The sequence below is a fragment of the Spermophilus citellus genome (assembly GCF_964194105.1).
Source record: "Spermophilus citellus genome assembly, chromosome: 12".
NCBI lineage: Eukaryota > Metazoa > Chordata > Mammalia > Rodentia > Sciuridae > Spermophilus > Spermophilus citellus.
This window is the reverse complement of record NC_138198.1, coordinates 13,175,481-13,192,823: the sequence shown is the minus strand read 5'-3', so window position 1 is coordinate 13,192,823 and position 17,343 is coordinate 13,175,481. Positions and strand designations below refer to the sequence as shown.

At 42.3% G+C, this 17,343-nt stretch overlaps 1 protein-coding gene across 4 annotated transcripts in view; it reads right to left on the bottom strand.

Moving 5' to 3' along the window:
• The window catches only part of SPIRE1 (spire type actin nucleation factor 1), a 144,173-nt gene that overhangs the window by 65,857 nt on the left and 60,973 nt on the right, over positions 1–17,343 (bottom strand). For all 4 annotated transcript variants that reach the window (XM_081263253.1, XM_081263254.1, XM_081263255.1 and 1 more), the window contains exons 3-4: positions 11,623–11,856; positions 2,714–2,839 (exon numbers count right to left, since the gene is read on the bottom strand). In XM_081263253.1, the coding sequence (XP_081119379.1) occupies positions 2,714–2,839; positions 11,623–11,856 (360 nt within the window). The remainder of the gene's footprint in view (positions 1–2,713; positions 2,840–11,622; positions 11,857–17,343) is intronic.

Sequence of the window (17,343 nt, the reverse complement as noted above, 5' to 3'; positions counted from 1 at the left end):
AAGAGTCCTGCAGGCAGGGGAAGGATCTCACAGCTGAGCAGTACGGGACAGAAAGCTCACTGGGAGCCCAGAGGAGGAAAGGGGAGGGGCCAGGAATGGAAGGCGTGGAGTCAGAGAGGAGGGCTGCCCAGCGCTGGGGAGGTAGGCTGTGAGTCCCTGTGCCCCGGCAGAGACCAACAGCGCACTGGCTGGCACCAAGGAAGGGGGCAGGCAGGCCACCTGCCCACAAGCCTGCCAGGTCACACCTGTCACCTCCTGTGCTGGGACATAGGGCACACACAACACACAGGATTTGGTCCTGGAGCAGGCCTCCTGAGGCTTCCTACTCTGAGAGCTACAAAAATTAGCCATCAACAAAGAGGAAGATGAACTGGACGGAGAGGGTTTCGGTGATGAAAGCCACCTGCAAGGAGGCTGCTGTCATGATGGAGGCGAGACAGTGGACACAGACTCCTGGAAAGTGACTGAACCCAGTCCAGACAAGAAAGGAAGTGGAGCTGGAAGGGCTGATAGACCGGAAGACAGGAGGGAGCAGAGGGGTGGAGGACCTGCGCTGGCTGCAGTGGGTCAGGCCTGAGGACAGGCGCTGGGCCAGAAGCGGAACCAGGGCCAGGGTTCTGACGTGCGACAAACAAAGGTTTTTATGAGGAGAAGGTGTGTTTAGGTGGCAGAGCCCCAACAAGAAGAATGGTAGGACTGTGCCATGTTTCTTCTTTTCTTGAACTCCCCCGAGAGGAGCTGATGACAGCAATGGAGGGTTGAGACTGGCTGGGGGACTGCATAAGCGTCAACGAAAGAAGGCAACTGCCCAGGGCGGCCACAGGCACAGAAGCTGTGCAGAGAGAGAACCAGGAGAGAGTGCCCAGAAGAGCCTGAGCAGTTGGGCAAGACTGAGGGTGATCGACAGCAAGGCACAGCAGGAGGGGTGGGGAAGCAGGGCGGAAGGAGACACGGCTGGAACCCACCCCAAGGCCTGGCTGGTCCCCCAGGCCCAGCACCCAGCACTGCTGCTCCAACTGCCTGGGTGGTCCCTCAAGCCCAGCACCCAGCACTGCTTCTCCAACTGCCAGTTTTCTTATTTAAACAGACTTGGATCATGGTTAAACCTCTTTCTGAGGACGTGTTTGTGTATCTGGAAGAGCCAAGATCTAATTAGGAGCCAAGAAAATTTTTAAGAAACTCACTGGGTGGGGTACAGTGGTAAAAATACTAACGCTGTTCTTTATGCTCAGAAGCAGCTTCTGAGCACGTCTGTGCTGGAGATGTCAGAAGCCATTCAATCTGCCATACTAACTCTGCAGCACTGTACTCACATCCTTGAACTGAAGCTCTGGGGAGAGCAACCTCAACCTCACCTAACCAGGAAGACGAGGACAGCCTTAAACTGTGACCTTTTCTACCACTTACTACAACTTAGTTGGGGGTGTTTTCACATTTTCACTTGGAAGCTGTATCAGCTGCTGTTTCCTCTGATCCCATCCACGCTGGGCAGCCAGTCTGTAACATGTACAACAGCCCTCCAAATAACATACAGTTCGCCTTTCTCCACCCTGGTGATGGCTTTCCTCTTGGGTCCAATTTTATGAACTTAAAAAAAAAAAAAAAAAAAAAAAAGGCATAGCTTCTCACTGGCCTACCATTACAAAAAAAAAAAAAAAAAAAGGACTGTAGGCAGTGTGCTGGCTAGAGCAAATGAAGAAGCCCAAAGCTCAACCTCACAGGTACCTGACAGACTCAGGTAAGGGCAGCTTATTGAGGATGATGTGGCTGAGACACCCCTCACCTCCTTTTTACCAGGGCTAAGTCTTACTTAGCAATGAGATTTACTTTTTCCTTCTTTGCTTCCGCATCCAATATGTGTCTCTCCCCAAATCATGCATAGTGAATCTTAGCCTAGTGCTTCAGATAAACTCTGTACTTCAGGCTTCAGGCATTGAAATACTGCTTCTGTTCCCTATCGTGATCCAGAATGCTGTGCCATTTCAGATGAGATCTCACTGAATCTTCACAACCATCTAACTCAGGACATGATGATTCACCTTCTAAATAGAGTGATTCTCTTTGGACACAATATTTTAAACTCACAGGCATTAATAAACAATAAAAAAGATATCCCAAGTAAGGTTTTAGGTTATCCATACATTAATTCCAAGCTCCTCCACTAAATCTTTCATCAAATCCAATCAGAGGTAAGGGTCACCTCCTTTCAGAGTTCCTGTCCTTTCCTGAAAAAGGCACTAACATGTTTCAGAATGGACAAAAGAAAGAATGGCAGGGCAGGTGACAAGCAGGTATGCGGGAAGCTGGTGCAGCCAGCTGAGGCGTCCTTGTTCCCCACTAGGAAGGAAACTTCATGAAAACCTTTGTTTTATAAAATGGATTCACGCTGCTCAAATGTAAGAAGAGATTTCCTGGAGCTGGGGATGTGGTTCAAGCGGTAACGCGTTTGCCTGGCATGCGCGGGGTGCTGGGTTGGATCCTCAGCACCACATAAAGATGTGGTGTCCACTGAAAAACAAATATTTGAAAAAAAAAATTCTCTCTTTCTCTAAAAAAAAAAAAAGAGATTTCCTTATGCCTAAGTTGCTTCTTTCCTAAACAGTTTCCAGTACTCACCAGAAAGCAGGATGGGGATGGACATTTTAAGGTTCACAGGGAGGACAAGGTTGAGGACTCAGGTGTGCCATCCCCGACATCAGCGGACAGCACTCACCTCCTTTGCACTCTTGATTTTAGTCAGGAACGTGTGGAGCTCCATGGTTTCTGCGAACAGTGCGCGACACACTGCCTGATAATGATTTGGTGCCTCTGACTCGGCTGGGAGATGAGCAGCACACAGCTACAGAAAAGGAAATCAACAGAGAAGGTCTGTGGTCAGGGTTCTGGCACCAGGAAAGCAGCCGCACATATGTATGCTCCCATGAGACAGAAAGGCAACCCTCCTTGCCCAGGGCCATCAGTTCCTACACAATTACATGGGGAGGACCAGAAACCAACCAATGCCCAACAATACACCAGGCTGGCTGAATTAGCTTCTCCCTGAAAATGACCAGGCATGTATCAAAGTTTAGGTTGGGAGCAGAAAGGGAATTACCATTTACTGGTAAAAATGAGAGTATCTTAACAGCTACTATATACTCAACTGTTATCATGCCAGGTCCTATATCTGACATGCCATTAGGCAGCCTATTATCATTTACTATTCTGTGAAACCCTGACTCTTCCCCTGTTTGTGCAAAGGAAGATGACAGTGAGAGAAGCCAGGTTAACCTGTCCACAGTCAGAGAGCCCTCTTCTCAGGAAGAGGGATCCTATCACAACACTACCTGGTTCTGAGGCCCAGGCTCACTCTAGTACATGTTGACCTTTGTAAGTAGTAAAGAATGTCAGGAAAACATTTGGACTCAGGAGAAGGTGCTTGGGAGTGGAGCAAGAGGGCAGCAGGAGCCCACTGATGCTTCCTGTCCTGCCATCCTGGACTCCACAGAGCACATGACCCTCACATCATTTGCGGCAAAATACATCATTTAATGTCATGCAGACAATATACCACTTTGTTTGTTTTCAAATCTTTAAATGATGCATTATAATTTCACATAATAGTGAACTTCATCATACATGCACCATTTATTTTATTAGATTGCAAAGATACCTCCCAGGAGTCCAATGCACCGGAATAACCATTTTTCTATAATAATTATATATCCATATACAATAGCTATATTTTAAAGTACTCCATTTACATTAAAAAGCTATAAGAGCCAGGTGTGGTGGCATACACCTGTAATCTCTGCGACTCAGGAGGCTGGGGCAGGTGGACCACAAGTTCAAGGTCAGACTCAACAACTTAGCAAGACCCCATCTCAAAAAATGAAAAGGGCTGGAGATGTAGCTCAGTGGTAAAATGTCCCTGGGTACCTTAAATAAATAAATGGCTGTAAATAAGTTTTCCCTTAATAAATTTGACATTGATACAATTACTAAATGAACATGTCATTACATTTTAATAACTGCCATCAATTGAAGAGTACTAAGCTGGAAATGGAAATGCCAGGGCAGGAGGAACAGAGGGACTGGGTTATTGGGGTTTTTTGTTTGTTTGTTTGTTTGTTTGTGTTTTTGTGGGGCTGGGTAGAATGCAGGGCCAGATGCATCCATTCTTAGGGAGAAGCACTCAGTGGGAGAACTTGGTACTAGGGCTTCCTTCAGAGCCGCAATCACTGGACCACTTGAACCCAATCAGAAAGGCCAGAGAGGATGCCTGCCTGAGTGTATACTCAGCTCGCTGCCGTGTGGCAGGCACAACAATAGGGAAAGCTGTCCCCATGCTTTTAATAGTGCCAGGCCTGAAAATCATGCAACAACTCCTGCCTCACACCATGATCAACAGTCGATCTGGGAACTGTAAATTCTAATAATCACTGTGAAGGAAGTCAACAGTGTGGTGGAGGGCATGAGCTAGCTGGGAGCGGCGGCTTGCTGACCCGCCCAGCACGGGACTCTGCTAGCTTGGGAAGAGATCAAGGTTCAAAACACGAAGTACGGTTTCTGTAGAACACGGGTCGCTTTCCACAGGTAAAGTCAAATATATATGGTTAATATAATTTTAACCCTTGGACACCCAGAAAGACTTGTTTCATGTCCTAGAATGGTCAAATTTTTCATTGTTCCACACAAACCTAAAAAGAACATGTACTCTGGGTGCTGGTGCTGCGTCCCATGATGTCAGTTTGCTCTTCCCACTGTCCACATACCCTTTCTTTGATGGATGCTGAGAGACACAAAACCTCCCTCAAGGACCATGGATCTGTCAATTTCTCCATATAATTTTATCAATTTTAATTTTATTTAATTGAATATGTTGTTAATGCTACTATTAGGCTGTTATTAGGTGCACACAAATTTAGAATTGCTACTTCTCCTTAGTGAATCAAATTTCTATCACTAAGTATACTTTTTATCTGTAGTAATGCATTTTAAGTCCAGTTTATCTGAAAAGAATATCTACAATAGCTTTCTTTTGGTTAGAATGCTGTATCTTTTTTTGTTCTTTTACTTTCAAGTTTTCTTTGTCTTTGTATTTATGAATATGTCCTTTGTAAGAACATATGGCTGGATTTTGTATTTTTAGTGCAGTCTAAAAATATTTCTCTTTTAATTAGAGTGTTTTTGGCGAGAACAATCCATAGAAACAGTGTGAGGCACATACGTGACTTTTTTGAGTTTTCTGCTGAACACACATAGAGTACAAAAAAACACTGAAACTGACCTTGAGAATATATTTTAGCTAACCTGACAAAATACATATTATACAATACTTCAAATTATAGTCAATATAAAAATTCTTAAGGAGATATTTTACGTTACTTCTGGGTGTTTTGGAATGCAATATGCATTTTACACTTTTTGCACATCATCTCAGGTAATCGAGCTGTGGCTGCTACCGTCCTGAGCAGGGCAGTCCCACCAATTCAGGTGTCAGGACACTGTCCTCCACATGCCTCTACCTGTCCAACTGCTCTCTGTTCAAAGCTTTATCATTCTTCCCATCTCTTCTTTCACACTGTCATTATTTTATTAACTTGGCCCCTCCCCTATCAGCTCAAAATCTACAAATTATTTTACTTTCTTTTATTGGCTTCCCTAGAGATGGGCCGTGTTCTTCATCACAATCTAATAAATTAGTGCTCTAACCTGCTACAGTCTGGACTTGTCCCCCAAAGGACCGCGTGTTGAAGACAAGGTGCCAGCTCCACTCTCTGGGAGGTGGTGGGATCTCTAAGAAGAGGGTCTAGGGGAGTCCTGGTCACTGGGGATATGCTGCCAAAGGGGGTGTTGGGATCTCTAAGAGGAGGGTCCAATTGGAGGCCTGGTCACTGGGGACGTGCTGTCCTCTTGCTCAGTTCCTGGCCACAGGTGACCAGTTTGCTCTACCACAATCTCCCTGACATGAAGTGCTACTTCAATGTAGACCCAAAAGCAATAGGTCAATTGGCCACAGACTAAGACCTTAGGAACTGAGTCAAAATAACTCTTCTCTTTATAAGCTGGTATTTATTCTCAGGTATTCATTACAGAAAGGGAAGGCTGGCTAACACAAACCTCTGGCCACACCATTCCAGGACCTGACAGTGCTACCTCCAATTACTTTCTCACTTGTGCTGAAGTTGGGTGTTTTAACTTAGTATGGTCTAAACCACACAAGTCATTATTATTGTTTTATGCAGTTAGTATTCCTTTTGATTTACTTTCATGTTTATCTTTTTCTTTGTTCTTCAAATCTTCCTGCATCCCTGAGCTCCACCTGGCATGGTCTTTGTTTGAGAAGCGCTCTCTCTGTCAGAAGAGGTATTTCACCTTTACTGCTGACAGTTATTCCACTGAGTAACGCTAGACTGTCAGGACTCTGAAGATGGCACTCCCTGTCTTCCAGTTCCGTCCTTTCAGCTGAGACCTTTGGTGCAGTTTCACTGATGTTCCTTTGAAGTCATCTTTTTTCCTCTGGCTGATTTTAAATGTGGTGTTTTGCAGTTTTGCTCTAATGAAATCAGATCATGGTGTTGGAAAAACAGTGTGTCTTCAATACCGCTATCAGCCCTTCTCTTCTTTGCTCTCCTTTAAGACTTTAATTACATGCACCAGCTTTGTGTCTGACCCTCTATTCTGCACGTTTTGTTCACTTGGTGTCCCTGTGCTTTGCTCAGTGTGTCTCCTAGTGACCACACTTTCTACATCACTCATTTTCTTTTCAGCTCTGTCTAGTCTGCTACTGAACCAATCCATTCAACTTTTATTTTAGTTACTGTGGTTTTTTGGCTCTCAAATTTCCATTTGGTTCTGTTGAAAATCTTTTCCAGTTTCCTGGCTCTTAAAATCCTGAACATCATTCTAAAGTCTTCACAATTCCATTATTTGAATTCCCTGTAAAGAATCATTATTAATATACTGGACTCAAAGTTAATTTTCTGGAAAATTTCATCAGCACTCATAGGACTCTGCTAGATATTTTCAACAGAACTTGAAAGTATCAGCAAACCCCACCTATACTGATGTGATGAGGAAAAAGCCTATTTACACATCAACATTTTGAAACCTTCTCACTTTTGTTGTTCTGGCAAATAAAAAAACATATACATCATAAACAATGTACCAACTAGGAGAAAAACCTTTATTTGATACCAAAGACCTTGTGGGTAACTTGGAAATTCTATTTATTAATAATTTATACTTTATTTCTACTTAGTAATAAAATACTACACAATAAGAGACCATGAAGTTTTCCTGAAAACTTGGCATAATTAATAATATAGTTTTTGTTTAAGTTAGAAGGTAGTCAGTATGTCTACCTCTTTTTCTGTAACACATACCACAATATGTTTGAGATCTTTAACCATAGAACTGATATAATCAAAATTACATTCTCTCAGTTATTTAGCATTTATCACATCAGAGTACTTTATTAATACTACTGAATTCCTTACCCTGGTTTGATCATCACAGATTGTATGTGTGTACTCAAATTTCACACTCTGCCCCATAAATAAGTGTCAATTCCAAAATAAATTTTAAAATATTAGCTTCCAGTTTTTCCCATAATTTGTTCTCAGATACAGAAATTCAAATGTTTTTAACTATATTTAGTCACAAACATTCATAGTGTAGAATCTTATTTGCAAAAAAGTACCATATTGGACCGGTGTTGTGTTGTGGTCAGTAGCAGAGTGCTTGCCTAGCTTGTGTGAGGAACCATGTTTGATCTTCAGCACCACATAAAAAATAATAATAAATTTTTAAAAAGATATTGCATCCATCTACAACTAAAAAAAAAATGTTTTTAAAGTACCATATCAGTATTTTCAACTACATAATATAAAAATGTTTTCCCACTGAGCGTAAGCATGTATTTATCACAATAACAACAACAAAAAAAAACTACATGACAATCTTTTCGATTAACTCAGCACCATACAGTTAACCAAGATGGATCACTAAATCTCCACCTCCTCAGTGAGAAAAGCAGCACACTTTCCACCAGACTTTAGAACTCAGAGGACAAGTACCAGGAAGGGTGGAGAAGTTTCTCTCCATGGAGCCACCCCAGGGAGTGGTGCACACTGTCCAGTAAACTAACCTGTGTGGACAGAGATCTTAATTTACTGGCTCCACCAAACATTCAGACTTCCCTTGAATAAACTCTGTAAGCCTAGGCCAAATTAAAGCATAAATGAAATAACAGATGGGTCCTGTTTCAGCTGTTTGCAATAGATGAGCATTTTGAAAAGGAAGACTCTGCATGGACAAATCTAGTTTAGTATTTATAAAATTAAATACATAAAGCTCACTTCTAATCATACTTTACTATTCTTAAATTCTTCCCCTTTTAAAATAACAGGCAGGCCAGGCACAGTGGTGCACACCTATAATCCCAGTAGCTTGGAAGGCTGAGGCAGGAAAATCCCAATTTCAAAACCAGCCTTGGCAACTTAGCAAATCCCTAAGCAACTCAGCAAGGCCCTACGCAACTCAACAAGACCCTGTCTCTAAATAAAATATAAAAAGGGCTATGGATGTGGCTCAGTGGTTAAGCACTTCTGGTTTCAATCCCTGGTACAAAAAAAAAGTAGGCAAATTTCCAAATTACAACTGTATATATCAACCAAAGAATCTACCACCTTTTTTCTAAACATGGCTTGTTATTTGTAATCTATTTAGGTATGGCAGATCTCATTCAAAAGTATGAATTAGCACTGAAAAAACTTATAAATTTTAACTAAGAATTGTACGTATTTTATTTACTGTACAAATGCTAAATAATAAGAGGAAGGGAGTTTCTGAAACCAAGTGATTCCCCCGCAGTCACAATACGACTGACATACAACTTCAAATTGCCAGAGTTTCTTTTATTCTTTATCTAATATATGCAAATTTTGTGGGTTTTCCCTCAAGTATTAAAACTAAAGGGGGCTGGGGGTGTGGTTCAGTGGTAAAGCGCTTGACTAGCACATGTGAGGCACTGGATTCGATCCTCAGCACCACATAAAACAAAACAAATAAAATAAAGATATTGTGTCCATCTACAACTAAAAATTAAAACAAACAAATAAATAAAAAAAACTAAAGTTTCTCTACAACCACAGAACCCATGTGATTTTAATGTGACAGCCTGTACAGTATTCCACTTCGCTGCTAAACCAGGTGGCAACTCATTCCTCTTCGCCATTGGTTTGTAGCGTAAGGGCAGAGTCAGGATGCCATGCACATCTCTGGGTACATGTTCTATCTGCCCCCCTCCCACAAAAGTGCCAGTGCAGCAGGCACACTCTCCCCTATGCTTTCAAGTAAAAACCCTGGAGATTTCTCCACAAGGTATGAAGTGATAGTCCTTAATCCTTATGGCTTCCTAGTACTCCAGTGGTTGTACCATAGTTGAACTAGTCCCCAATTAATGGACAATCAAGTTTTTTCTAGACTTTAACCTTTTTTTATTATAGTGAACTATTTCGAACTTTTTTAATAAACTGACAAATTATTTTTCATCAGGAATACATAAATTTACACTGCTGCTATTAATTACCAAGCAAAACAATTTGCCACACTTTCAAATTTCAACAAAATAAATTGTTTTCAAAATAAATTGTTGCAAAAGGTATTGCTTTATGTTTCCAACTGTCAGAAAGAAGGAATGCTGCAGGAGAAGAGAATCCTCTCAGCTGGGTTCCTCCCCTCTGTGCTCTCAGAGTATCTCACATCCACTCTAGGGGCCACCCTTCCATTCTTGCTCGTAAGAACAACCCATCTAGAAACTCCTCATGGCCAGCCCTGCACGACATGCCTGCCCTATGTCCGCCTTGCTGCTGTTCACTTAACTTGCCTCTCCCCCACACGGTCAGCTCTGAGAGGAACCACAACTCACTCCTTGTGGCAGGCGATCCAAATACCCACTGCAATTCCCAAAGAAGGCACACCAGAGGCACACAGGATGTTTAAAGATAAAGCCCAGCACGGATACCACTCTCCTATTAGCCCTCGGTCACTTCTCAAACACCCTCAGGCCCCACACCTCCGGGGTCTTTCAGGCCCATCTGTCACTGTTCCAGGGCTCGCTCTTCCCTTCCTACCTGTGCATCTTAACCCACCTCAACCCCTGCACTGTCCACTGGACCACGACAGTTTTCTTCCGAACACAGAATGTGCATCCAGGGATATACTTTTATATATAAAAATAATGGAGCCAACTTTTCTTAACACTTTTAGAGGGCCGATGCTCATGTTTCTCAAGAAACACTTAAAACTGGAAGTATTTTACATGCCATATTCTAAAAATTTAAAAAAGCACATGTTCCAGTCCTGACATAAATTTGTGCCTGCAATTTATTGTGCCTGAAATTTCAATGGCAAAGAACTCTCAAAAAATTCAGGGAAAAAAACTTATGCATGTGCATTTGTGCTTCCAATTTCATAGACATCCCAAGAATCAGAGGCCTATAGCTTGTGTGTATTCTGTTTCTATTACAGTTAAGAGCCACCGGGGCCAGGTGCAGTGGTACATGCCTGTAATCCCAGGTGCTCCGGAGGCTGAGGCAGGAGGATCACGAGTTCAAAGTAGCCTCAGCAAAAACAACTCAGTGAGACCCTGTCTCTAAATAAAATACAAAATAGGGCTGGGGATGTGGCTCAGTGGTTGAAAGCCCCTGAGTGTCTTACATGTGCATATTATGGAGTGTCTTACATGTGCATATTATGGTACTAAAAAAAAAAAAAAAAAAAGCCATCCAGGTAGAGACCCTGCATATTTGTTACACACTAAAGAGGTCCTGCTCACTAAGAACTGAAGACTAATTGACTCCAAGATGCTGGTCCCACTGTTATGTGTCTCCCACCCCTACAGTAAGGGAGTTCTTCAGCTGACAATCTTGCCTTCCCTCCTGACAAAGTCAAGGGTGAGGTTTTTAACCCACCGGCCAGACCATAAACTACCATAAACTCTTTCTCAGGTCCTAAGTAATGGGTTTTATGATATTTTAAAAGTTCAGTTTACTTGACTAATGTCTCAGCAATTATTTTTCCTCCTGTTTAGCTAAAAGGGACACTCAGAACGTATTATTATAGGTGTGGGAGATTTTTCAGTATATGTCAATACACGTGCACAGCATGTGCTGACCAAATCCTCCTTTGACCCACCCTTCCATTCCCAACCGGCACTGGTCACTATCCCAAGCTCAGGTCAGCTTGGTTCACCTTCCATATGAGGGAGCTTGAGGCACTTGTCTATGTCTGGCTTATTTCACTTAACATGATTTCCTCGTTTGTATTTTTAAAAAATAAACCTTAACATCTAGAAAACAGAAAATGAATACAATGTGTGAAATTTTAATTTGTATGTATGTGAGGACATTTTATTTGTTGAGGACATTGATCTAAAATGGAAAGTACTACAGCCCTTTTTATTTCTTATTTTGAGACAAAGCCTTGCAAGTTGCCAGGCTGCCCTTGAACTAGTGTTCCTCAGGCCTCAGCCTCCCGGGTGGTTGGGATTACAGGTTTTTATCATTATATTTTTAAAACAGAAAAAGAAGCACTCTAGAGAAACCAGCACTATGCTGCCATGAGCTGGTGCTTTACCTTCATGACGTCTCGGTAGGAGCGCACGGCAGAGACAGCCCTCTTCTCATCTTCCTCCTCCTCCAGGCCCTCGTCTGCAGCCTCGTAGCCCTCGTCCTTGCTGCCATCGGCCTCCACCGTGTTGGCCATCCGGTCGATGAGCTGCTCCAGGGGAGGGCTTAGCTCCCGTTCCTCATTCTCCTTCAATCCATAGTCCAGTGCTTTATAGATAATAATTCCCAAGGACTCGATAACCTGGGAACATTAGAGAAGGGGTTAGGGAGGTGATGGAACCGCTCTACAGGACCAAGAGGAAGATGTGACACATTCAGAATGATACTTAAGCTAGGTCTGATACTGTTCCATTTCAGATATGTGACAAAGTAAATTTAAGGAGTGTCTACCTATGCATACTATAAAAACAACTCAATGGCAATCTTTGCTTCCCTCAAACCAATACATGATACCCACAAACCATTTTTATATTTTCTTGGATTTACAAAATGTTAAGATCAACATTCTCCTTTCATTTAAAATTCTAACCAGGTTGATTTTTTACATTTCCCCAAAATATTTCTGAGAAGAGATAGAATTATTAAGGGAACATATCCATTCAGAATTCTTATTCCAATGTTTGAAGATTTCATAGACATCCCAAGCTGAGAGGCATAAATTCAGTTCTGAGTAGCAAATAACTTACACCTTTTGAGTTACATTCAATCCCTGGAAATGTGTAACTCTCATACAATACAAACACGCTTCAAACCCTCAAGTTGCAGAGTACCCAGACGACCCTCCCTGCCTCCACCTCCAACACCAGGACCAGGTAATACAAACCTGATTCACAAATACCAGACACACTGCTGCTGCGCAGCCTTCTCACGACCACACCAGACAAAGCCAGCACAGGGAACTCTATTCTTCAACACTTCCTTCCTTTTCTGCTCAGAAAAATATCACAGGACTGGGTGCGGTGGCACCCAATTATAACCCCAGCAACTCAAGAAGCTGAGGCAAGAGGATCCCAAGTTCAAAGCCAGCCTCAGCAACTTAGCAAGGCCCTAAGCAACTTAGCAAAACCCTGTCTCAAAATAATATAAAAAGGGATAGGGATGTGGCTCAGTGGTTAAGTGCCCCTGGATTTAATTCCCAGTACCATCAATCAATCCATCCAGCCACCAATTAATCAGTCAATATTTCTTGTTGAAAATACATATTCTGATTAGTTTGTATGGTCACTGTTTTCAAAAATGGGTATGAACAATGCTCTGGCGGCCTCTCCTGGCAGCTTCCCTGGCCAAACCTCCCCCAGAGCTGGAGCCCTCTGCACCCACAGGGCTTGCCATTTGCCCCTGGGTTGCGACTTGTATGTCATACTGTTATCTTAAAACCTGCAAATGAATAAGTAATGACCAGCACAGCATTGATGTTTGTCTCCTGGCTGTCCCTGCACCAAAGTTCAAGTTCCACCAGGCCTGGGAGCTTGCGTGCTCTGTTCAGTATATACATCTACAGCACCTGGCTCACCACAATGCCAAATAAATATCTCATAAGTAATAAATGCATTGATTTATAAAAGAAACACATCTACTTCTTAGTTTCTTTCTGTAGACATAAAGTGAAAGAGTAAACAAATTTTTTTTTCAGAAAAGTTATAGAATTTTTATCTTAACAATCTAAGTTACTAAGAAAAGTCATTTGAGGGCTGGGGATGTGGCTCAAGTGGTAGCACGCTCGTCTGGCATGCGTGTGGCCCGGGTTCGATCCTCAGCACCACATACAAAGATGTTGTGTCTGCCGATAACTAAAAAAAAAAAAAAAAATATTAAAATTCTCTCTCTCTCTCTCTCTCTCTCTCTAAAAAAAGAAAAGAAAAGTCATTTTGGCTACATTTGAATACAAATGATTTGGTTCTTTTTAAAATGTAAAAATAGAATAAATATGCTAGTGTTCCCAAGGCTAAGTTCTCCACAATCATCAACTTCCACCACCTCTTATCTGAAACCTTTAAAAGCAGCAAGTTAGAACCTTCAGATGGTTAGAAAGGTTAATCCCTCAATTCCCATATCTCAGTGCGATCTGGGGTAGTACTTTATAATCAAGACCTTAATATTCCTGCAATGAAATGTTTGATCATTTACATTGAATAGAAAAAGAAAGACTATGTATATAGTTTCATACTGGTTACATTTTGCCACCAAACAAGTTGGATACCAAACTTTGGAAAGAACATTGGTTTCTCAGAGCTGCTTAAACCACAACTTGGCACTAAGGGCCACGCGATGGTCCACCACCAGCAACAGCAGTGAGACTGCTGAGGCTCTGGGAAGAAGCACGAGTTCATCAGGCTGAATATAGCAGCGTCCAGGTTAAGTTTTCGTTTACTTTTTGTACCTGGAAAACTGGAATTCAGTTCTGTTTATTCTGTTTGGCAGTGGAAGAACAAGAGGAAGAGAAGGACCTTCCATCATTAAAATGTCAAGCACCATGGACCTATTTAGCATTCTGATGAAGCACGATCTTGTCTCATAATCATGTTCTTTTTTTTTTTCTTTTTTTTTAATATTTATTTATTGTTTTAGTTATCGGCAGACACAACATCTTTGTTGGTATGTGGTGCTGAGGATCGAACCCGGATCATAATCATGTTCTTAAACACATAAGAGATTATGAAGAAAACTATACTAACCTACAGCTATTAAAACTGAGTGCGGCAGTGCACCCAGTGGTGGACCCACTGATTTACAGCAGTGATGGTGCATTGGCGATATCTTCAACAGCAACTGCTTAACTGAGAAAATCAGGGTCTCTGTTAGTGACAAAGCTCCAATATGCTGATACTAGTATGTCTGTCATCTAGACTCAACTGAATAAAATGCCTCATTTAATTCAGAGGGTAACAAAGTACCAATGCTTTCCCCACCCAAGTTCACACACAACCCAGAAAGCGGAGTGAGAATCCCATTCTACATTCTATAGCAAAAAAAATCTTTCTGAGCCCTAGACATACAGTGTTCATCTGTAAACTTATGTAAAAATCAAATGAACAATGTACAAAAAGAACCCCATGCCAGATAGAGAGAGAAGTTGGGAGGGGAGGGGAGGGGGGATAGTAGGGGATAGGAAAGGTAGCAGAATACAACAATTACTATTAGGGCATTATGTAAAATTGTGGATGTGTAACCGACGTGATTCTGCTATCTGCATTTGGGGTAAAATTGGGGGTTCATAACCCACTTCAATCTAATGTATGAAATATCATATGTCAAGAGCTTTGTAATGTTATGAACAACCAATAAAAAAAAAATAAAATAAAATAAAAAAAAAAAAAAAAAAAAGAACCCCATGCCACAATCACGTGGGGTTTATCCAAGGTATGTAAGAAATGTAACGAGCTTTGTTCTTCATTAACATGATTTACCTACATAGACAATCCAAAAGAATCTGCAAAAAAAATTCTTAGAATAAGCAATTATAGTAAAGTTGCAGTTTACAAGGTCAGTATACAAAAGTAAACAGCCTTACTAAATATATCATCAATGAACAAGTGGAATTTGAAATAAAAAACATAATACTATTTACATTAGCACTCCCCCCGCCCAAGAATGAAATGCTTAGGTATAAATCTAACAAAATACATACAACATCTACATGAGGAAAACTACAAAACTTTGGTGAGTGAAATTAAAGAAGTAAAACGGAGAAAGAGTCCATGTTCATGGACAGGAAGACTCAATACTGTCAAGATGTCAGTTCTTCCCAACTTGATCTACATATTCAATACAATTCCACTCACGATCTCAGCCAATTATCTTTCAGATATCAAAAAGCATCCTCCCCTACCCCGTGCCGAGTTCAAACCCAGGGCCTTACGCACGTCAGGCAAGTCCTCTACCACCTCTACCACTAAGCCACCAGCAGCAAACAGTCCAAGGTCACACGCAGAAGCATGGACCTGCACAATTCCTACTCTACCCGGCAGACCACAGTGCCACCTGGGGCCTCCTGGAATCAGCGCAGCCCAGAGCCCAGGTCCAGCGATCCCTAAGATACCTAAAAGTCATGATCACTTCCCTCTCCCCAAGGTGCAGCTGTCCTGGTGCTAAGACTTGAACAGTCTGACTGTGTCCTGAAGGTCTCATCTGTTGAATGTGTGGTCCCCAGTGTGGTAATGTGAGAAGTGCTGGAACCCCTAGGTCTCTGCGGGCACTACCCTTGGAAGGTCACACAGTAAATCCATCCATATGTAGAAGAGCAAGCCAAACCCTACCCGCTCCATGGCCTCTGGTCTCACCACATGACCTCCCCTTCTCACACACACTCACACACACTCTAGCCACGGGGCTCTTATCAGAGCAGAGTGGAGTCTGGAACCATGCTCATGGACCCCCAGACCTATGAGCTAAACCAACTTATTTTCTTGACAAATTACCCAGACTCAGATATTCTACAATGGAAAATAAACTAATATACCCAGTAAAAGGCCAAAGGTCCTTTGGGGAAGGATTAACAGTATCAATTTTCGGCAGTGTACTAGGATTCTTCCTCAAGGGAAGCCAGCCTCCATACTTTCAATGGGTTCTGGGTAAGCTAACAGCTCAAGTGTGGGACTGACTGTGAGACTGTAACTACTTTTACGGTTCAGGCCAGGCTTGTTTACTTAATCTAGGACTTTTTTGCTTATTTTACTTATAGGAACACCATAGTCAACCAGACCAAGACAAAGGTCTGTGTGAGCCAGATCATTTTGAAGCTGCTCTACTCTGCTGCTCATTACCGTAGCCATGCCCACCATGCCCTTGGTTATCCAGTGCCACCATGCAGCCCTGCCACCCTCCCTTCAGCTACTCCCCTGCTTTTAGAGTTTCCCAGTTCAGGAGCCACGGCTTCCACTGCAAGGTCTGGCACACACATCAAAGCACTCAGAGCTCCTCAGGGATGCTGCGGAGGGCTTCTCCTCGCACTCACAGTGGAAGGTGTGTCTTCAGACCCCCCAGGTGGACACATGGCTCTTAAATGACAGATCAATTCTAACATTTTTTTTTCACTCTTGCCACAGCTTATCTTTGCTACTTGATTTTCTTTTACTACACATCAAAAGTTCTGATAAAAAGTGTGATGTCCTTGTCCTTCCCTCTCCCTTGGATGCTCTGTGCTCGTCTCTAGGCCTCTCTGAAAATGTCATTCCTACTTCTGCTCAGCTTTCTCCTGCATTGCTATATTCAACACCTGTGCATTTTTCATCCCACTACTTAAAAAAACAAAAAAACAAAAAAACAAAAAAAAACCTCCTGATACCTCCACAGCCCTGATGGACATCACATCATCACCACCCCCTCCCTTCCAGATGAGATGAGCACAGGACCTTCTGCATCTCCACGACCTTGGCTTGCAGTCTTCTGTGACGTATATGTCCTAATCCTCCAACAAGACTAAGCTCCTTGTAGACAAAATCCTTCGAAATTCATCTTTATATATTCAAATTATTTATAAATAGTAGGGACTTAATAGTCAATTAATGAATCAACCAAAACATAAATTTCTTCCACTCAGACCTGTGTGGTATCAAGTTAGATGTGAAATTCACAGACACAGGGACAAATACCTACCACTTCAACCCTGGTCACTTCAACCAACCACCACAGCCATGACCCATCCTAAACAGCTCTGGGATGTCCCGAGGGGACCCAGCCCAGGGATGAACAGCATCTGCTCCCATTCAAACATCCCAAACCTGCTCAC